Raw genomic sequence first — 21,087 nt, 5'->3', positions numbered from 1 at the left:
AAGGAATGGGTTTGGAATGGATGGTGGCAATGCTGTGGAATAAGAGGTTCAGGAGGCAATGAAGTGGCGAGGACTGAAGGGCCATGTGGGATTGGGGACAAAGAGGCAACTAGAGATGGTTACAAACTCTCCACTGAAAAATCCATGAGTTCATCATTGACAAGTATTAGAGTCATAAAGGTTTACAGCATGGAAACAGGCCCTTCGGCCCAACTTGTCCATGCTGACCTTTTTTTTTAATGACTAAGCTAGTCCCAATTGCCCACATTTGGCCCATATCTCTCTAAACCCATTTTACCCATGTAACTGTCTAAATGCTTTTTAAAAGACAAAATTGTACCCGTCTCTATTACTACCTCTGGCAGCTCGTTCCAGACACTCGCCACCCTTTGAGTGAAAAAATTGCCCCTCTGGGGCCTTTTGTATCTCTCCCCTCTCACCTTAAACCTGTGCCCTGTAGTTTTGGACTCCCCAACCTTTAGGAAAATACACTATTCCTCTCTAAAATCGTAGCTACGTTAAGCCTTGCTGCTGACTGCCACGTTTTAAATACAAAGGTATCCCTTTGAACAAAGCAATGATGCAACTGGCTTGATTTTATTTCACCTTATTATTGATTCCTTCTGAATGGACAAAATAAAAGGTTTGCCAAATGATTTTTTTCATGAAGCCAGTGGCTGCCTAACCATTGTACTTCCGATAAATTCCCTCAACAGGAATATACTGCTCATTGCAAATGAATTCGAAATTCAGGATGGAAATGTCACAAGAGAGGATTACTCTCGTTGGGTAGATGATCTAAACGCTACATACCATGACCGAATCTCTGCGCTGAGTTTGAAGAATTGCGTCCTTAAGGACTTTCTTGACCAGGTATTGCTATTAATTTCCTACTGGTGACAAGCTTACCTATTTTTAAATTTGTTCCATAAGGTCAGAATCACTTGGACCAGAGGGTGGAGGATGCAGAGGAGAACAGAGGATCAGTATACCTTTCTATCATTTCAGAATGGGAGGTCTGTTCATATCATAGAATCCTAGAATGGTAGAAAGAAGGCATTTGATCCATCAACAGTGCGCTGGCATGTGGTAGTCCAACTCTCCTGCTCTTTCCCTATTCCACTGCAAACTTTCCCACTTATTTATTTGTCCATGGTGGCACAGTGGTTAGCACTGCTGCCTCACAGCGCCAGGGACCCGGGTTCGATTCCCAGCTTGGGTCACTGTCTCCCCGTGTCTGCGTGGGTTTCCTCCAGGTGCTCTGGTTTCCTCCCACAGTCCAACGTTGTGCGGGTTAGGTGGCTTGGCCATGCTAAATTGCCCCTTAGTGTTAGGAGGACTAGCTAGGGTAAATACATGGTGTTATGGGGTTAGTGTCCGGGAGGGATTGTGGTCCGTGCAGACTCAATGGGCCAAATGGCCTCCTTCTGCACTGTAGGGATTCTATGATTCTTCTATGATTCTATGAAACCGGAGCACCCGGAGGAAACCCACGCAGGCATGGGGAGAATGTGCAAACTCCACACAGACATTGTCCCAAGCTGGGAATCGAACCCGGGGCCCTGGCGCTGTGAGGCAGCAGTGCTAACCACTGTGCCACCATGCCATCCCATTCACACCATGCTCCCCTGTAGCGAGGTCAGAGAATTTGGCGGCCAGCCAAATCTCCATTCACTGCAGCGGGATGGGAAACTCCTGCCAGCGTGAATGGTGATAAGACTCCGGCTGCTGCGTTTTTCCAGCATTTTCTGTTTTTATTTAATATAACTCTCTTTATTTCGTACTCCATGTCTGTATTAATAAGTAGTTTAACAACACCAGGTTAAAGTCCAACAGGTTTATTTGGTAGCAAAAGCCACACAAGCTTTCGGAGCTCTAAGCCCCTTCTTCAGGTGAGTGGGAATTCTGTTCACAAACAGAGCTTATAAAGACACAGACTCAATTTACATGAATAATGGTTGGAATGCGAATACTTACAACTAATCAAGTCTTTAAGAAACAAAACAATGTGAGTGGAGAGAGTTTTCACTGGCTGTCTTGTTTGGAGACAATACATATCTTTTTAGCCTGTCTTGATGCTCTCTCCACTCACATTGTTTTGTTTCTTAAAGACTTGATTAGTTGTAAGTATTCGCATTCCAACCATTATTCATGTAAATTGAGTCTGTGTCTTTATAAGCTCTGTTTGTGAACAGAATTCCCACTCACCTGAAGAAGGGGCTTAGAGCTCCGAAAGCTTGTGTGGCTTTTGCTACCAAATAAACCTGTTGGACTTTAACCTGGTGTTGTTAAACTTCTTACTGTGTTTACCCCAGTCCAACGCCGGCATCTCCACATCATGTATTAATAAGGCCACGGGTCCATTTGCCCCTTTTTTTACAGTCTCTGCAACTTTCCCTGACACCTTCACAGAGCTGTGCACATATAGCCGAAGTTTCTCAGTCCCTTGAACCCCTTTATAATTGAACCATTTCTTTTATATTGTCTCTCTTCACTCTTTCCAAAATCAGTCAGGCAACTTACTGGGCACTCCCATTTAACCAGTAAGGGATTCAAGGGTTATGTGGATAAGGGGGGAAAGTGGAGTTGAGGATTATCATATCAGATCCATCATGATCTCATTGAATGTTGGAGCAGAATTGATGGGCCAAATGGCCGATTTCTGCTTTTCTGTCTTATTGTCTTAAATGGGATGCTTCTTTACAATAAACTGAATCTGCCTTGTGTCTGTCCATGTCACCAGTCTTTTCCTGAAGCCTGTTACTGTCACTCTCACTGTTTATGAGTTTTGTGTCATCTGCAAACTTTTAAATTATGCTCTGTAGACCCAGGTCCAGATCAATAATAGTTATCACAAAGAGCAGTGATCCTAATCCCAAACCCTGTGGAACAGTACTGCATAATCCTATACTGTCAGCAAAACAGCCACTCATCACTATTGGCTACTTCCTGTTCCTTAGCTAATTTCATGCAGCAATTCCCCCTTTAATCCCCGTGGCTTCCATTTTGCTAACAAGTCTATTGTGTGGTACTTTATAAAACAATTTTTGAAAGTCCACATACATAGCATCAACTGTGCCTCCCCCATCAACCCTCCTGGCAAATACTTTGCTCTGACTCAGATGGGATGGCATTTTGCTCACACCTTGCAGGTTATAATGAATCCATGTGAAACAGAGTGACTTCATCCCAATCCCAACCCACACCGATAAATGGTCAGGGGCTTCTCTGGCAGGTCATGTGAGATGGCAGTGATGCACCAACACTGATCTTTGGAGATAAGCTACATTGTTGGGCTGGAGTACAAAAGAAAATCGAGAAAATGCTCCTTTTGCAATAACGGGCAGCACGGTGGCACAGTGGTTAGCACTGCTGCCTCACAGCATCAGGGACCCGGGTTCGATTCCCGATTTTGGGTCACTGTCTGTGTGGAGTTTGCACGTTCTCCGCGTGTCTGCGTGGGTTTCCTCCGGGTGCTCTGGTTTCCTGCCACTGTCCGAAAGATATGCTGGTTAGGTGCATTGGCCATGCTAAATTCTCCCTCAGTGTGGCAACTCAGGGATTTTCACAGTAACTTCATTGCAGTGTGTTGTCCAAACCTGTGTGTTTTAATTTCTGTAGTGAATAAAAACACAAAATCGACTTTAAATACTTAAACACAATTTCCTTTAGTCTGTAGCGACTTAAACAACAATAAATGCTTGCAGTGCATCAACCAAATACTCACTATCCATTACTTTACTTAACTTAAGGTTGATTTCCACTTGCAAATAAAACCTGGCCAGGATTCTGTTGCTACATGGAATCAATCCTTTGTTTTCTTCTTCCAGATGTTGTCTCTCCTTGTAAGCTTGGCCCTCGGGTTCTTCACACTGCCTGTCTGAACAAGTTCTTTGTGTTGGCAGAGTTAAACACTAACAGTTCCTTGATAATCAGCCAAGGAATTGCTCAGGAACTCCAAGTGCATCGTTCGGTTAGGTCCATCAAACAGAGTCAGAGTAGTTTATTGGTCACTCCAGACCCCATAATATCAATTCCCCTTAAGTGCATATTGTTGACATTCCAATGCCCAGATAAGGAACACTGGTTCCAAAAGTGTGTATAGAACTCCTCTGTGCCAAGGACAGGCTATTACATCTGACATTCGTGTCCATTGACGAGCTCTAAACCACTGGCCACAAGAAATCCCAGCATAGTGAAAAAAACAACTTTAACCAAAAATCAGGTTTGTTTGATTGAAGATTTTCAGCATATTAAAAGGTAAACCTCTGCAGACCATTCAGCCACAAGTATTAATGCAAGCCTGCTTGTGACACTAAAAAACAAACTTTAAAATTTAACAGCTCCGCTGTGAAGACTTAACTGAAATAACTTCCTAAATTAGATATTTTACCTCAGTAAAAGGAACATTATGCTGATATTAGAAATAGACAGAGCAAGACAGAGTAGATAGGGAGAGACTACTCCCACTCGTAAAGGGTTTGCAAATGAGTGGGCACAGATATCACACATTTGGACAGTTTGCACAATATTTATCGAGCTAATATTTATCCTTCAGTCATTATCACAAAATCAGATTATCCGGTCATTATCACATTGCTGTTTGTGGGAGTTTGCTGTGTGCAAATTGGCTGCTGTGTTTCCTACATTACAAGAGTGGTCACACCTCAGAAAGTCTCTGAGGTGTCCCGCCATTGTAAAAAGTGCTTTTTAAATGTAAGTCTTTCTTTTCTTTTTAAAAAAGGAATTATGAATAATAAGGAGCAAGAAGTCAGATTGTAATTTAGTCAAAGGTTCAGGTAACACCATAAAACACAAGAGCAAAGATCGAGCAATATAAATTATCAGAACCTGCCAATTAGGTTCCAACCTTATTTGCTTTATATCTCTAGGACTTTTACCCTGTATATTTTACCTCAGTAAAATGAACATTATGCTGATATTAGAAAGAGACACACAGCAAAACAGAGTAGATAGGGAGAGACTACTCCCACTTGTAAAGGGTTTGCAAATGACAAGGCACAGATTTAAAGTGACTTGCAAAAGAATCCAATGTGATGTGATGTGAGAAAAAGCTTTTTCACACAGCGAGTGGTTGGGGCCTGGAATGCACTGCCTGGAGGTGTGGTGGAGACAAGTTCAATTGGGACATTCAAGGAGGGCATTACTTGAACAGAAACAATGTGCAGGGGTTTACGACACTAAGGCAGGGGAATGACACTAAGTCATGATGCTTGTTTGGAGAGCCGGTACAGACATGATAGGCCAAATGGCCTCCTTCTGTGTTATAACAGTTCTGTGAATCTGCTGTTACGATGCCAATCTTTCCAAGATATAAGTGTGTTCAAAGTAGGAGTTGGAGATTCACCAAGACAGTCTGTGAGGTCGAGAAAGCAGAGGCAAAAGATTTGCAACAGATGTCCCCTCTAATCCTTCTACCAATCTACGCCCCCGGTAATGGGGCGGCACGGTTGCACAGTGGTTAGCACTGCTGCCTCACAGAGCCAGGGATCCGGGTTCAATCCCAACCTCGGGTGACTGTCTGTGTGGAGTTTGCACATTCTCCCTGTGTCTGCGTGGGATTCCTCCGGGTGCTCCGGTTTCCTCCCACAGTCCAAAGATGTGCAGGTTAGGTTGATTCGCCATGCTTAAATTGTCCCTTAGTGTCAGGGAGATTAGCAGGGTAAATATGTGGGGTTACGGGAATAGGGCCTGGATGGGATTGTGGTCGGTGCAGACTCGATGGGCCAAATGGCCTCCTCCTGCGCTGTAGGGATTCTACGATTCTAGATACTCTATGTAAGTCCCTTATAATTTTGTAATCTTCAATTCGGTCACCCCTCAGCTTCCTCTGTTCTAAGGAAAACAATTCTAGCCCATCAAATCTCTCCTTATAGCTGCAATTTGCAAGCACTGGCAACATTCTTGTAAATCTTCTCTGCACTCCCTCCAGAGCAATTATGTCCTTTGTGTAATGTGGTGACCAGAACCGTACACAATACTCCAGCTATGGCCTAAAAAGCATTTTATACAGTCTTACACTGATTTATACAGTCCTATCATTACATCCCTGCTTTTGTACTCAATACCTTGCCAATAAAGGAAAACATTCCATGTGCTTTCTTGACCACCTTGTCCACCTGTTGGGACATCCTGGGGTCACGAAAGGTGCAGACATCCCCTCCTGGAATTGAGAATCTGACACCCTTCCCCATGGAGAGCTGGCTCCCCCCCAGGACGAGGGATCAGACCCTCTCTCCAAGATCTGCAACCCTTTACCCACCCCTACTCTCCTTATCTCGCCTTCCTTATCAGCTGTTGTAGCCATGGCAAACACCAGAACACAGGGAGCCCAGCTTATCCGTCACTGTGGCTGTGGACAGGGAACCTATTGAAAGAAAAGTTGGGTGTGGTGGAGTCAAAACTCCACAGTCCAAACCTCCTCCTCCCCATTATGTAATAAGAATTAAGAAGACCTCTGTGAGAATACAGTGCAACACTGAGCTCCATGCAGTCAGAGTGATGTGGCGGCACGGTAGCACAGTGGTTAGCACTGCTGCTTCACAGCTCCAGGGTCCCGGGTTCGATTCCCGGCTCGGGTCACTGTCTGTGTGGAGTTTGCACATTCTCCTCGTGTCTGCGTGGGTTTCCTCCAGGTGCTCCGGTTTCCTCCCACAGTCCAAAGATGTGCGGGTTAGGTTGATTGGCCAGGTTAAAAATTTCCCCTTAGAGTCCTGAGATGCGTAGGTTAGAGGGATTAGCAGGTAAATATGTGGGGGTAGGGCCTGGGTGGGATTGTGGTCGGTGCAGACTCGATGGGCCGAATGGCCTCCTTCTGCACTGTAGGGTTTCTATGATGGATACAACCCAGACTTAGGAGGATGCTGTCTGCTCACAGGAAATACAAAAATAAACAAAACCTTTGGTTTTTGTCCATTGTAATGAAAGCAGATTCTGGCAATCCTTTCAAAGGTGGAACACTCCATGTCTTAGGGCCAGGAGGAAGCAGTGTAGTGGTCATGTCACTGGGCTGACAGTCCGCAAGTTCAGGCTAACGCTCTGGGGACATGGGTTCGAATGGCAGTTGGTGGAAATCAAAGTCAACAAATAAATCTGAAATATAAAACTAGTTTCAGTAATCATAGAATCCCTACAGTGCAGAAGGAGGCCATTCGACCCATCGAGTCTGCACCAACTCTCCGAAAGAGCATCTTACCCAGGCCCATAAGCCCATGTAATTACCCCGCTAATTCCCCTAACATACACGTCTTGGAATACTAAAGGGCAAATTAGCATTGTCAATCCACCTAACCTGCACATATTTGGATTGTGAGAGGGAACCGGAGCACCTGGATGAAACCCACGCAGACACGGGGAGAATGTGCAAACTCCACACAGACAGTGACCCAAGCCAGAAATTGAACCTGGGTCGCTGGTGCTGTGAGGCAGCAGTGCCAACCACTGTGCCATCGTGTCATGATCATCGATCATCAATTTATAACAACCATCGATTGTTGTAAAAACCCATCTGGTTCACTGATGTCCTTTAGGGAAGGAAATCTGCCATCCTTACCTGGTCTGGCCTACATGTGACTCCAGAGCCACAGAAATGTGGTTGACTCTCAACTACCCTCTGAAATGGCCGAGCGAGCCACTCATTTCAAGGGCAATTAGGGATGGGCAACAGGTGCTGGCATTGCCAGCGATACCCATGAAATAATTACCAAAAAAAACCAACCAAAGTTTATGTTAATGTTTCTCTTGATTTGCTGGTTTAGAAAACAAAATGTTTGAGGACATCCTTTTTCTTCTTTTCTTGTTCAGAGCACATCGGGCACTGGCCTGGCCTTCATAGCTTTTACTGAATCTATTGTCCGAATGCCTGTTTCTCAACTCTGGGCCATCCTCTTCTTCATCATGCTCTTCAATCTGGGCCTGTCATCCATGTTTGGCAACATCGAGGGAATTCTCACTCCTGTGTTGGACCTAAAGCTGTTTCCAAAATGTGTTCCCAAAGAAATTATTACAGGTAAATGGTCAATCTCATTGCACCATTTGTCAAATCTTAGAAACTAGAATCCCTACCATGCAGAAGGAGGCCATTCAGCCCATCAAATCTGCACTGACTCTCTGATGCAGCATCTTACCCAGCCCCTATCCCCATATCTGCATGTATTTACCCTGCTGACCTCCCTAACCTACACATCTTTGGACTCTTAAGGGGCAACTTTGCATGGCTAATCCACCTAACCTGCATATCGTTGGACTGTGGGAGGAAACCCATGCAGAACGGGGGAGAACGTGCAAACTCCACACAGACAATCACCCAAGGCTGGAATTGTACCTGGGTCCCTGGTGCTGTGAGGCAGCAGTCCTAACCAACGGGAAAGTTTTACAACAAGAAAGTTTGGTTCTGCATTGGATAAAGTCATCCTAATAAGCCCAATTCTGCAAGATATTCTCGATTTTAGCATTACTCCAATGGTCTTGTAAAGCCTATAGTCTAAAATATACGTCACTTTCAAGAAGTGATCAAACTGTAAATCTTTTCCCAATAATAGCAGAGTTAAGATTCTTTCCACTGCATTGCTGGGAAGAAGCACTTCCTACGGGAAAGTGATCTGGTGGGAAATTTCTAAAATAAAAATGGACACTTGGACTTAAGGTAAATAAAAATAATAAAACTGAGGTAGGTTTGCGGGGGAGGGGGGAGTTAGAAAGGTTGCTGACGGATGGGTATCTCAAAGTGTTAATGGGGACTCCTAAGGAGCTGATTAAGAGAGATTTTCCCAGTGTAGTTCCTTTTTCCCAACAGTTTCACGCTGTTGATCAGAAAAGCATTGAGGAAATTCCTACAGTCCATAACAATTCACAGCAGGTTTCCTCTCTCAAAATACATCTCAGTCTGCCTGCTCGTACATTGGAGGAGGGCCATCAGAGGCAATAAGCCTGTCCAATACTCATCATGGCTCCAACATCAGGACCAGACACTTCCCGGCATTCCTCAATCTCCTGGGAGATGGAGAAAATGGGCCAATAAGAGAAAATGTACCTGGTTAATTTCTCTTGGACTCTCTGTTGTTAGAGTATCAGATCAGACACCCCAAGGTATATTATGAAGCCAGATTAGACCCCAACTATTTGCTATTTTTGGCATTAATGTGAGGTTAAGATATTTCAATCCAGGTACAAACTGGAAGCTTTCATCAAAACAAACTTTATTTAAATGCACAGTTTAATGATAACAAATGAATTAGCTTAACCTTTAACAATTTAACAATACTTAAACAAGACAAGATACAATTCTTAACTACTAACCTATCTCTATTAGTTCCAATCCAGCAACTCTTATAGACTTAAACCTCTCTTTAAAATTAGTAGCAAAACACAGGCATAATTGCTTTTACTTGGGTTACTTAGGCTTGGAGCTTTCAGAAAGCCTTTGGAGGGAGGGAGGGAGAGAGGGAGAGAGAGAAAGAGGGAGAGAGAGAGAGAGAGAGATAATGCATTCTTCTGGTAGCCCCAGGCAGCAACTGCTTGGTTTTAAAATGAAAATGAAACTGTTTTGTTACTGAAAGCTTATCTCCTCCCATTAATCACATGATTCTGTCTCTGTCAATCAAACTAATCAAAACCTCACATGACTCTGCGTACCTAGTCTAAAATCCCAGGAGAACCTAAATAAACAAAACTCTACAAAGTAGTGCACCCCTAGCTAAAATCAGTTATTAACCTACATTCTTAGCATCTGTTGAATGCTTAGCAGACAATTCAATTCTTGTAACAAAACAATTTCTCTTAAAGCAACCCCACCATAAACATAAATTATATCAAAATAGCATAGTATCAACACACTATGACCATCTAATCAAACTGGAGATCACGTGGACAATCTTACCTGTAAAACCACATTTCTTCTTTCTGATGCAATTAATAACCCAGTCAAGTACTGATCCTTCTTTAAGACACTTTTTTTTAGACCTTCCAAAGGCTCATTATCCTCCTGAAAAGAAGAAGCATTTATGATCCAGTCTATTCTGACTTCAGTCCTCCCCTATCTGTTAAACTGGAATAATCTATCAATAAGTATGAACTCCAGCCCTTTCTATATAATATAGAGCTCTTTCAGGTCGCCTTTACATAACGTTCTTTAAGCTAAGAATAATGGGGAGGTGGTGGTGTAGTACTATTGCCACCAGACCAGAATCCAGAGACCCAGGGTATTGTTCTGGGGACCCGGGTTCAAATCCCACCACGGCAGATGGTGAAATTTGAATTCAGTAAAAAAAGTCTGGAATTAAAAGTCTAATGATGATCATGAAACCATTGTCAATTGTTGGGAAAACCCATCTGATTCACTAATGCCCTTTAGGGAAGGAAATCTGCTGTCCTTACGCGGTCTGGCCTACATGTGACTCCAGATGCACAGCAATGGGGTTGACTCTCAAATGCCCTCTGGAATGGAGGGCAAATAGGGATGGGCAATAAATGCTGGCCCAGCCAGCGACACCCATACCCCATAAAATAAACAAATACATAACAATTCTCATAGTTCTCCTTTGAACCTTTTCCAAGTCTTTTAGCGGACGCAGAGACCAAAATAATGTGCAATCTAACCAATGACAGAATGGTTTTCTTTGATTTATTGAACGGTTTTATGAATACATCCCTGCTAGCTTTAACTGCAGCGTCCCTATATTGCTCATGAAATTTAGGGTATTTCTAAAGGCCTCTGCCCAGTGATTATAAAGTGGATCTCTTAGTGTCCCATCAAACATTTCCCCAGTGATGGAGAGGAGACCAAAGGGCCTGTTGTTCCCCAACTTTGATTTGACCTCTTTGCTGAATAAAGGAACAAGGTGGACATGCTTCCAGTCAATGGGAGTTATCCCAGGCTCTTGTGAAGATACAGGCAGAGGATTCACAAAGCATTCAGCAGCTCTGCGTCAACATCAGTGTGAATCTATCCCCCCAGTATCTTCCTGAGACCCTGTACCATCCTTCACACTCTTCTGACTTACCACAGAGCTGAAATGTTTTTACGATCACCACGCGCACCGTCTGCTATTCCAGAAGTCTTGTGCTTAACCTTATGCTTGACTTTTCCCCCCTCAATTGCTCCCAATTATCACTTGCGGTAAAATAAGTCAGAGCCAACTCACTCAAAATGCCACACTCCACATTAGAATTCACAAATTCCACCCATCTCTTGTGCTGAAAGCTGGAAGGGGAGGTGGTCCTGTTCAGCGCAATCTCACACATCAGAGCATGTGACTGAGAAGCACTTGCTGGAACTGGGAGATGTAGATTGCCTTCATAAACATCCATGTCCAAAGATGTGTGGGTTAGGTGGATTGGCAATGCTAAATTGGCCCTTAGTGACAGGGGGATTAGCAGAGCAAATACGTGGGGTTACAGGGATAGGGCCTGGCTGGGTTGCAGTTGGTACAGGCTCAATGGGCTGAATGGCCTCCTTCTGGACTGTAGTATGATTCTACGTGGTCTCTTTCTCTCTGTCCCTTTTCCTGACCTATCCCCTTTCTCCGCAGCTCTGGAGATTTAACTTCAGGCCACTGTTAGTGAGGTAAAACGCTTTGACTTTCATTGCACAAACTCCCTGTGGAGGTGTGACAAGGTGGTAGAACCTAACGTTAATGAGGCCTGAGGCCCAGTTTCAGGCCAATCCTAGGCCTTCAGCTCAACGTGAGAAGCAACTTCCTTCCCTTTATATTTTATCAATAAAATTACAATCCTTTTCACCATATGGTCAGTGCACCATTTTCACAATCCAAAATTCCACACCCAACGTTACCCTTACCCAGCTTCAGGGACCTGACGAGGCTGCCCTGCTCTACAGAGCGAAAACAGTTCAAATTCAACCACGATAACGGCGAATTTCCGCAGAATTTCCTTTTCCCAATCCGCCACGGTAAGAAATTTGTCCTGTTTTGCCTGGGTTTCCACTGAGGTTAGCAGCATCGAGAAACACTGACAGAAATTCAGCTGATACGGTTCCGTGTGGTTTCGGTTGCTCTCATACTCTCAGTGCATTAATAAGAAAACTGTTTTGCCAAAGTATGTTCTAATCAACTTTTCTTTTTATTCCTTCTTTAGCCATAATATGTCTGGTGTCCTTTTCGATAGCACTTATTTTCACTACTTCGTCTGGGAGCTACTGGCTGACAATTTTTGACAATTATGGAACTGCCTTACCTCTTCTGATCATTGCATTCTTCGAGTTGATTGGGGTTATTTATGTGTATGGGATCAATAAGTAAGCAGCAAACTCTAGAATAGCTATTTTTAAAAATTATTGTTTGTTGCCCATCCCTAGTTTTTGATTTTATTTATTATTGTCACAAGTATTGGGATACAGTGAAAAGTATTGTTTCTTGCGCATTATACAGACAAAGCATACCGTTCATCGAGTACGGAGGGGGAAGGAAAGGCGAGAGTGCAGAATATAGAGTTACAGTCATAACTAGGGTGTAGCGAAAGATCAACTTATTATAAGGTAGGTCCATCCAAAATTCTGATGGCAGCAGGGAAGAAGCTGTTCTTGAGTTGGTTGGTACGTGATCACAGTCTTTTGTATCTTTTTCCCAATGGAAGAAGGTGGAAGACAGTATGTGTGGGGCACTTGGGGTCCTTGGTTATGCTGGCTGCCTTTCCGAGGCAGTGGGAAGTGTAGACGGAATCACTGGATGCATGATCATAGAATCAAAGAATCCCTGCAGTACAGAAAGAGGCCATTCGGCCCATCGAGCCTGCACCGACCACGATCCCACTTTATCCCCGTAACCCCACACAATTATCCCGCTAATCGCCCTGAAACTAGGGTCAATTTAGCATGGCCAATCAACCTAACCCGCGCATCTTTGGACTGTGGGAGGAAACCGGAGCACCCGGGGGAAACCCACGCAGACACAGGGAGAACGTACAAACTCCACACTGACATTGGCCCAAGCTGGGAATCGAACCCGGGTCCCTGATGCTGTGAGGCAGTAGTGCTAACCACTGTGCCACCATGCCGCCCCTGGGCTATGTTCACAACCCTTTGTAGTTTCCTGTGGCCTTGAGAAGATGGTGGTGAGCTGCCTTCTTGGACCACTGCGGTCCATGTGCTGTGGGTACACACACATTGCTGGTAGGGAGGGGGTTCCAGGATTTTAACCCAGTGACAGTGAAGGAAAGATGATTATAGTCCCAAGTCAGAATGGTGTGCAGTAGAGAGGGAAGCTTGCAGGTGCTGGTGGGCCCATCAATCCACTAATTGTCCTTTTCAGTGGTCGGAGTTGTGGGTTTGGAAAGTGCTGTCAAAGGACAGTTCCATTGGATGGTGCCCCTGAACCAAGATCTTTCTCCTTTGATTAGAAATGTCCATTCCATTCTGTTCCTCGGAAACTTCCTTTGCCAAAATATATCATAGAATCCCTACAGTGCAGAAGGAGGCCATTTGGCCCATCGAATCTGCACCAACCACAATCCCATCCAGTCCCTATCCCCATAGGGATCCCCATAACCTCATGCATTTACCCTCATCCTGACACTAAGGGCAATTTTTAGCATGACCAATCCAGCTAACCCACACATCTTTGGACTGCTGGAGGAAACCGGAGCACCCGGAGGAAACCTACATGGGGAAAACGCGCAGACATGGGAAGAACGTGGGCGGCACGGTAGCACAGTGGTTAGCACTGCTGCTTCACAGCTTCAGGGACCTGGGTTCGATTCCCGGCTTGAGTCACTGTCTGTGTGGAGTTTGCACATTCTTCTCGTGTCTGCGTGGGTTTCCGCCGGGTGCTCCGCTTTCCTCCCACAGTCCAAAGATGTGTGGGTTAGGTTGATTGGCCATGCTAAAATTGCCCTTAGTGTCCTGGGATGCGTAGGTTAGAGGGATTAGTGGGTAAATATGTAGGGATATGGGAGTAGGGCCTGGGTGGGATTGTGGTCGGTGCAGACTCGATGGGCTGAATGGCCTCTTTCTGTGCTGTAGGATTTCTAAGATTTCTAAGAACGTGCAAACTCCACACAGACAGTGACCCAAGCCAGGAATCGAACCCGGGTCGCTGCCGCTCTGAGGCAGCAGTGCTAACCACTGTGCTACCGAGCCACCCCATTTCACCATTAGTTGCTTAAACCTTATTCATTCCAGATTGCCTTTGATCTATCAGTGAGCAGGTAATTAGGAATGTCCCACTGTGTAACCTACCCTACATTAACACTTTTCCCTAACAGAAATAGCAATATCTGAACTCACCTTCTCAAAGCCATGCATACTGGAGATCTAAAATAAAGACTGAAAACGCCCAACTAAAAAGAGGACAAGTTAACATCTCATGTTGTAGATCCTTATCAAGCCTTGAATTAGAGGTGAAAGACTTACACAGGAATAACAGGGGCTGATGAATGTCTGCAGCAAGTAAAGGCCTTTCATTTCCTTTTATGGTTGCCCTATCCAATCTTGGAATCATAGAATGGTACAGCACTGAGTAAATTGTCCCAGATGACCTTTGAGGGGGAGAGCTGACAAGTGGAGATTTAACTTGAGGGTCACTATACTTTAGGCAAGGTTGAGAAGGCAGAACTGTCATGAATTACTTCAGCCTGTATAGGAATTGAACCCATGCTCTCTCTGCATCACCAACCAACTGTCCAGCCAAATGAGCTAAACTGACCCCCAAAGACGTCTGTTCAGCCCATCAAAAGTCTGTGCTGGCTTTTTCAAAGAACAAACCAGTTAGCCCCACTTCTTGTTCTCTTATGGAATCATAGGCCAAAACTTTACCGTCCCGCCCGCCACGGGAATTGTAGTGGGCGGGGCTGCACCATGCAGAGGACTGTTGACCTCAGGTGGGATTTTCTGGCTTTGGGGCGAGCACGGCCGGAAGATCTCACCCATAGAATCCCAACAGTGCAGAAGGAGGCCATTTGGCCCATCGGCTCTGCACCGACTCTCTGACGGAGTATCTTACCCAGGCCCTCTCCCCCACCCTATCCCTGTAACCCTACACATTCACTATGGGTAATCCCTCTAACCTACAAATCCCTGGACACTAAGGGGCAATTTAGCATGGCCAATCCCCCAAAATTGCACATCTTTGGACTGCACCTTGTACCCCTGCTGTGTTTTCTGCTTCAAGTGTTTACCAGCTCCATTTTGAGAGTTACTATTGGGTCTTATCCACCACTCTTTCAGACAGTGTATTACAAAAACCTAATCACTCGTACTTAAAACAATTTTCCTTTATGCCGTCTGCTGTTCTTTGATCATAAATCTGTCCTTTCTGGTTATTTATCCTTCAGTCTTTAGAAAGAGTTTCTCTTTATTTAGTCTGCCTAAACGCTTGACAGATGTGCTTACAATCATGAAATCTCTTCATGGTCCTCTTGGCTCCAAGGAAAACAACACCAGTTTCTCTAGCCTATCCATGTAACTGTCACTGCTCATTGCTGGAACCATTCCAGTAAATACCTTTTCCAAAGCCTTCACGACCTTCCTAAAGTAAGGTGCCCAGAATTGTACATGGCGCTACGTCTGGGGCTGAATGAGTGTTTAATAAAGCATAACCCCCTGACGTGTGTATTCTCTGCCTCTATATAGAAAGCCCAAGATCCCATAGGTTTCATTAACTGCTTTGTTAACCTGTTTTATCATCTTCAGCAATATGTCCACAAATACCCTCACGGTCTCTCTGTTCTTCACAGAACAGAATCATAGAATCCCTACAGTACAGCCATTCGGCCCATCGAGTCTGTATCGACCACAATCTCACCCAGGCCCTATTCCTTTAACCCCACACATTTGCCCTGCTAATCCCCCTGACATTAGGGTCAATTTAGCATGGCCAATCAACCTAACCCGCACATCTTTGGACTGTGGGAGGAAACCGGAACACCTGGAGGAAACCCACGCAGACACGGGGAGAATGTGCATACTCCACACAGGCAGTGACCCGAGGCCGGAATTGAACCTTGGGTCCCTGGCACTATGAGGCAGCAGTGTTAACCACTGTACCACCGCACCTTCTTTAATATCATCCCATTCAGAGTATATTGTCTCCCTCATGCATCCTAATGGTACAGATATGGGCGGCACGGTAGCACAGTGGTTAGCACTGCTGCTTCACAGCTCCAGGGACCTGGGTTCGATTCCCGGCTTGGGTCACTGTCTGTGTGGAGTTTGCACATTCTCCTCGTGCCTGCGTGGGTCTCCTCCGGGTGCTCCGGTTTCCTCCCACAGTCCAAAGATGTGCGGGTTAGGTTGATTGGCCATGCTAAAATTGCTCCTTAGTGTCCTGAGATGCATAGGTTATAGGGATTAGTGGGTAAATATGTAGGGATATGGGAGTAGGGTCTGGGTGGGATTGTGGTAGGTGCAGACTCGATGGGCCGAATGGCCTCTTTCTGCACTGTAGCGTTTCTATGATATCCTCACGTTTTGCTGCACTTAATTACATCAGCCACATGTCCACCCATTCTACCGGCCAGTCTATGTTCTCTTGCAGTCTATTTCTGTCTTCCTCAGTGCCCGCTACACTTTCAAATGGCGTCTCATCTCCAGACTGCACATGGGCACCCTCTGCTCCCAAGACCAACTCATTAATGGGTGCTAGAAACTGCCACAGTCCTAGAACTGAACCTCAGCGGATTGGACTATATAGTCCCGCCCAGTCGCTAAACAGGAATTCACCCTGTTGCCAAATCCTTAGCCAATATTTTTTGATGCTGCTATTGTCCATTTTCTTGCTTTGACCTCAGTTTTGCTAACAAGCTAAATAATTGATATTCAATGCCTTTCCAAAATCCATTGACACATCAACTGTGCCGCCTCCATCAACTCACCCATCCTGTTCCCTCATCAAAAAACACAATCACGTTAGTCAAACACAAATTTCCCCACGACTAATCCACAGTGACTCTCCTTCATTAATCAATGTTTGCTCTCTCGGCTATTCATTTTCACCAGTATTATCATCTTCAACAGCTTCCCGACCCCTGACGTGAAACTAACTGGGCCTGAAGTTACTAGCTTTATCCTTCCCTTTTATGAACTTTTTCTGAACAAGGCGGCAATGTTTACAATCACCCCAGAAGGATTGAAAGACTATAGCCAGCAGTCCCAGCCCTTTGGCCCTTATCTCCCTCAGAAACTGAGGATGCACCCCCCAAAATTAAGGGGCAACAGAGCGGGATCTACCCAGGGTCTCCAGGCATATTTATTTAATTGTGGATAAACTGCTGGTCCTTTAGTGTAAGAGTCACGGAATCAGACAGCACAAAAACAGGCCCTTCGGCCCACCATGTCTGTGCTGTCCATCAAATACCCAATCTATACTAATCCCATTTACCAGCACTTGGTCCTCAGCCCAGTCTACCTCGTCGATTTAAGTTCTCGTCCAGATGCTTCTTAAATGTTGCGAGAATACCTGCCACCACCACCACCCTCTCAGGCAGCGCCTTCCGTATTTCCACCACCCTCTGGGTGAGAACGTTTTGCACTAAGTTTGTTTTCTCCCTTTTTTCTCCCCAAAGCAAATGAAGAAATCAGGGTGGGATGTTCCGGCCGCGCTCGCCCCGAAACAGGAAAATCCCGCCTGAGGTCACTAGTCCTTCCCATGGTCCGCCCCTCGCTGGCTCCGATTCCCGTGGGAAAATTTGCCCCATTGGCAAATTTAGATTTTTTCTGACTATGTAGGGAATCGTGGTTACAGACAAGCATCCTACCTCGTGCTGACTTTCATCCGATGTATAACAATGCTTTAATGAGAAGATGATTGAATGGGCCTATTTAATTTGATGTGTTTTAATAATTGAGCTTTAATTTGAACTTGGACTAAACGTGTCCAGAAAATTAAATTCTTCTTCCTCTCAGATTCTGCGATGACTTGGAATTCATGACTGGTCGACGTCCCAACTTTTACTGGCGCGTGACCTGGAGATTTATCAGCCCTTTGCTGCTGTTTACAGTCTTTGTGGCATTTGTTGCGATTGAAGTTCAGCATCACTCATCGTATGAGACCTGGAATCCCAACTACGTAAGTGGCTATGATATTGAAACACCTCCGGCACTATCTCAGTTTTCCTGCGAATGAGTTCATATGGAGGTTACGATTAAACAAACATCTTCCAGGAAGCAAACCGATGATGGCGCAATGGCAATTGGCTTCATCAGAAGAACTAGGAGCAGGAGTAGGCCATCTGGCCCCTCGAGCCTGCTCCGCCATTCAATAAGATCATGGCTGATCTTTTCGTGGACTCAGCTCCACTTACCCGCCCCCTCACCCCTTAATTCCTTTACTGTTCAAAAATGTAGCTGCCCTTGCCTTAAAAACATTCAATGAGGTAGCCTCAACTGCTTCACTGGGCAGGGAATTCGACAGATTCACAACCCTTTGGGTGAAAAAGTTCCTCCTCAACTCAGTCCTAAATCTGCTCCCCCTTATTTTGAAGCCATACCCCCCTAGTTCCAGTTTCACCTGCCAGTGGAAACAATCTCCCTGCTTCTATGGACATCATGAACAGAAAACCTGTGTAATTCGTGTTGGGGTAATACTTGGCTCAGGAAGAAGTCCAGCTTTGGTTCAGTAGGCTAATATAGGGAAGATATGGCTATGGTGAACTTGGGTTCTATTCCCCTGATCTGGGTAGGCTTAGATTGTGGTGTTTAGAATAATGGAGGTGATCGGCTCTGCAGAAAGTTAATAATTCTTCCTTTCTTCAGGGGATTGCAGAAGCTAGGGAACATAATGTTAGAATTTAAACTAAGCCAGTGAAAAAAAACAAACCCTGAAGAAAAAACATCTTCACACAAAGAATAGAAACAGAAATGGAAAAGTTGCGGGGAAAAGGTGGGGAGTGGGGCTAGGTGATCTGCGCTTGCACAGAGGCCTGAATGGCCTCCTTCTGTGAGAGGGTGGCACTGTGGTTAGCACTGTTGCCTCACAGCGCCAGGGACCCGGGTTCGATTCGTGGGCTTGGGTCAGTGTGTGTGTGGAGTTTGCATGTTCTCCCCGTGTCTGGATGGGTTTCCTCCGGGTGCTCCGGTTTCTCCAACTGTGCTGGTTAGGTGCATTGGCCATGCTAAATTCTCCCTCGGTGCACCCGAACAAGCGCTGGAATGTGGCGACGAGGGGATTTTCACAGTAACTTCATTGCAGTGTTAATGTAAGCCTACTTAGGACACTAATAAATAAATATAAGACTCAGTCAATCTATAATAGTGAGAACTCACAATCTTCGTCACAGATGCAAACTACTGAGGATGGAATTTACTCTTCCCGCCCACTACGGGAATCGAAGCGGGGGGGAGGGGGGGGGGGGGGGTGGGGGGGGGGGGTGCGGAGCGGACCATGCAAAAGTCTGTTGACTTTGGGCGGAATTTTCCGGCTTTGGGGCGAGCGCAGCTGGAAAATCCCGCCCGTAACTACTTTAAATACACAACAGAAATGTTTCTAATGATTTGTTTTAAACCAACAGGTAGCGTTCCCTAAGAAAGAAGAGAGGGAATATACAAGTTGGATGGTATTTATCTGCGTGTTCCTGGCCACACTATCCTCTATATTTATTCCACTTACTGCACTTTATCACCTCATCAGATCTAAACTCAGGAAACGCAGCCAAAGTGCAGAGAACACCTTCAACAACCTCGCTTTTCACCTATAAAGAATTCCGTGCAGTAGAAACTCCAATTTGCATTTATCCTCCATTGTATTATTGTGAAGCTACTTTTTAGAAAATCATTCATAAACATCACTCTCTCGGTAGTTAGCTATTATTCAATTAACTTATACTGAACATCTGTGTAGTGGAGATGGGTCTGTTCCGATCTGGGTGCCGCATTCACCACTCCAATCCCACCAGTTGCCACTTTGTTCAGGGTCACAAGTAGCTCAGGCCTCAGTTAGGTTGTGATAACAATAGCACCTCTCCCATTTTCACTGGAATAAGTGGAGGCAGCGCCTAGAGTTGAACCTGTTTCTACAGCATCAACCCCACATTGCGAGAGCATTTTGAATTCAACATAGGGGCAGAAGTAGGCCATTCGGTCCATCGAGTCTGCTCTGCCGTTAATGAGATCATGACTGGTCTGATCTAATAAACCGGCTTTCAAAATGCTGGGGATCATCACCACACTGATCCAGGCAAGTGGAACCACCCTTGCCACTTTGGGACCAATGGGAAGTAACATCCAGCAGGTTGAGTGGATCATGGTAGAATCATTGAATCCTCCAGTGCAGAAAGAGGCCATTCGACCCATCGAGTCTGCACCGATCACAATCCCACCCAGGCCCTATCCCCATAACCTCATGCATTTACCCTGTTAGTCCCCCTGACACTAAGGGGCAATTTAGCACGGCCAATCCACCTAACCCGTACATCTTTCGACTGTTGGAGGAAACCGGAGCACCCGGAGGAAACCCACGCAGACACGAGGAGAATGTGCAAACTCCACACAGACAGTGACCCAAACCTGGAATTGAACTCGGGTCTCTGGTGCTGTGAGGCAGCAGTGCTAACCACTGTGCCACCGTGCTGCCCAGTTTCCTACCTGGTAGTTTCATAGAAATCATAGATCATAGAAACCCTACAGTACAGAAAGAGGCCATTCGGCCCATCGAGTCTGCACCGACCACAATCCCACCCAGTCCCTACCCCCATATCCCTACATATTTTACCCACTAATCCCTCTAATCTACGCATCCCAGGACACTAAGGGGCAATTTTAACATGGCCAATCAACCTAACCCGCACATCTTTGGACTGTGGGAGGAAACCGGAGCACCCGGAGGAAACCCACGCAGACACGAGGAGAATGTGCAGACTCCACACAGACAGTGACCCAAGCCGGGAATCGAACCCAGGTCCCTGGAGCTGTGAAGCAGCAGTGCTAACCACTGTGCTACCGTGCCGCCCACCTGGTGGGTTCGATTAAAATTACCCTCAATGTGTCCATCCACTGGACACAATCATCATTAGATGTTGTTTCCTTGGCTTAAACCTATCATTCTGAATGGTACAAAGGAACGCAAGGCGGCCATTTGGCCCCTCGAGCCTATTCTGCTGCTATTCTATGAGATTGTGGTT

At 45.4% G+C, this 21,087-nt stretch overlaps 1 protein-coding gene across 1 annotated transcript in view; it reads left to right on the top strand.

Annotated features, from left to right (window-relative positions):
* The window catches only part of slc6a18 (solute carrier family 6 member 18), a 49,750-nt gene extending 30,085 nt beyond the window's left edge, over positions 1-19,665 (top strand). Inside the window, exons 8-12 of the mRNA XM_078200736.1 lie at positions 717-873; positions 7,825-8,029; positions 12,115-12,274; positions 17,876-18,038; positions 19,480-19,665. Of these exons, the coding sequence (XP_078056862.1) occupies positions 717-873; positions 7,825-8,029; positions 12,115-12,274; positions 17,876-18,038; positions 19,480-19,665 (871 nt within the window). The remainder of the gene's footprint in view (positions 1-716; positions 874-7,824; positions 8,030-12,114; positions 12,275-17,875; positions 18,039-19,479) is intronic.
* Positions 19,666-21,087: the final 1,422 nt, after the last annotated feature.

The sequence above is a fragment of the Mustelus asterias genome, chromosome 2 (genome assembly GCF_964213995.1).
Source record: "Mustelus asterias chromosome 2, sMusAst1.hap1.1, whole genome shotgun sequence".
NCBI classification, from domain to species: Eukaryota; Metazoa; Chordata; class Chondrichthyes; order Carcharhiniformes; family Triakidae; genus Mustelus; species Mustelus asterias.
This window is presented reverse-complemented; position numbering and strand designations above follow the sequence as displayed.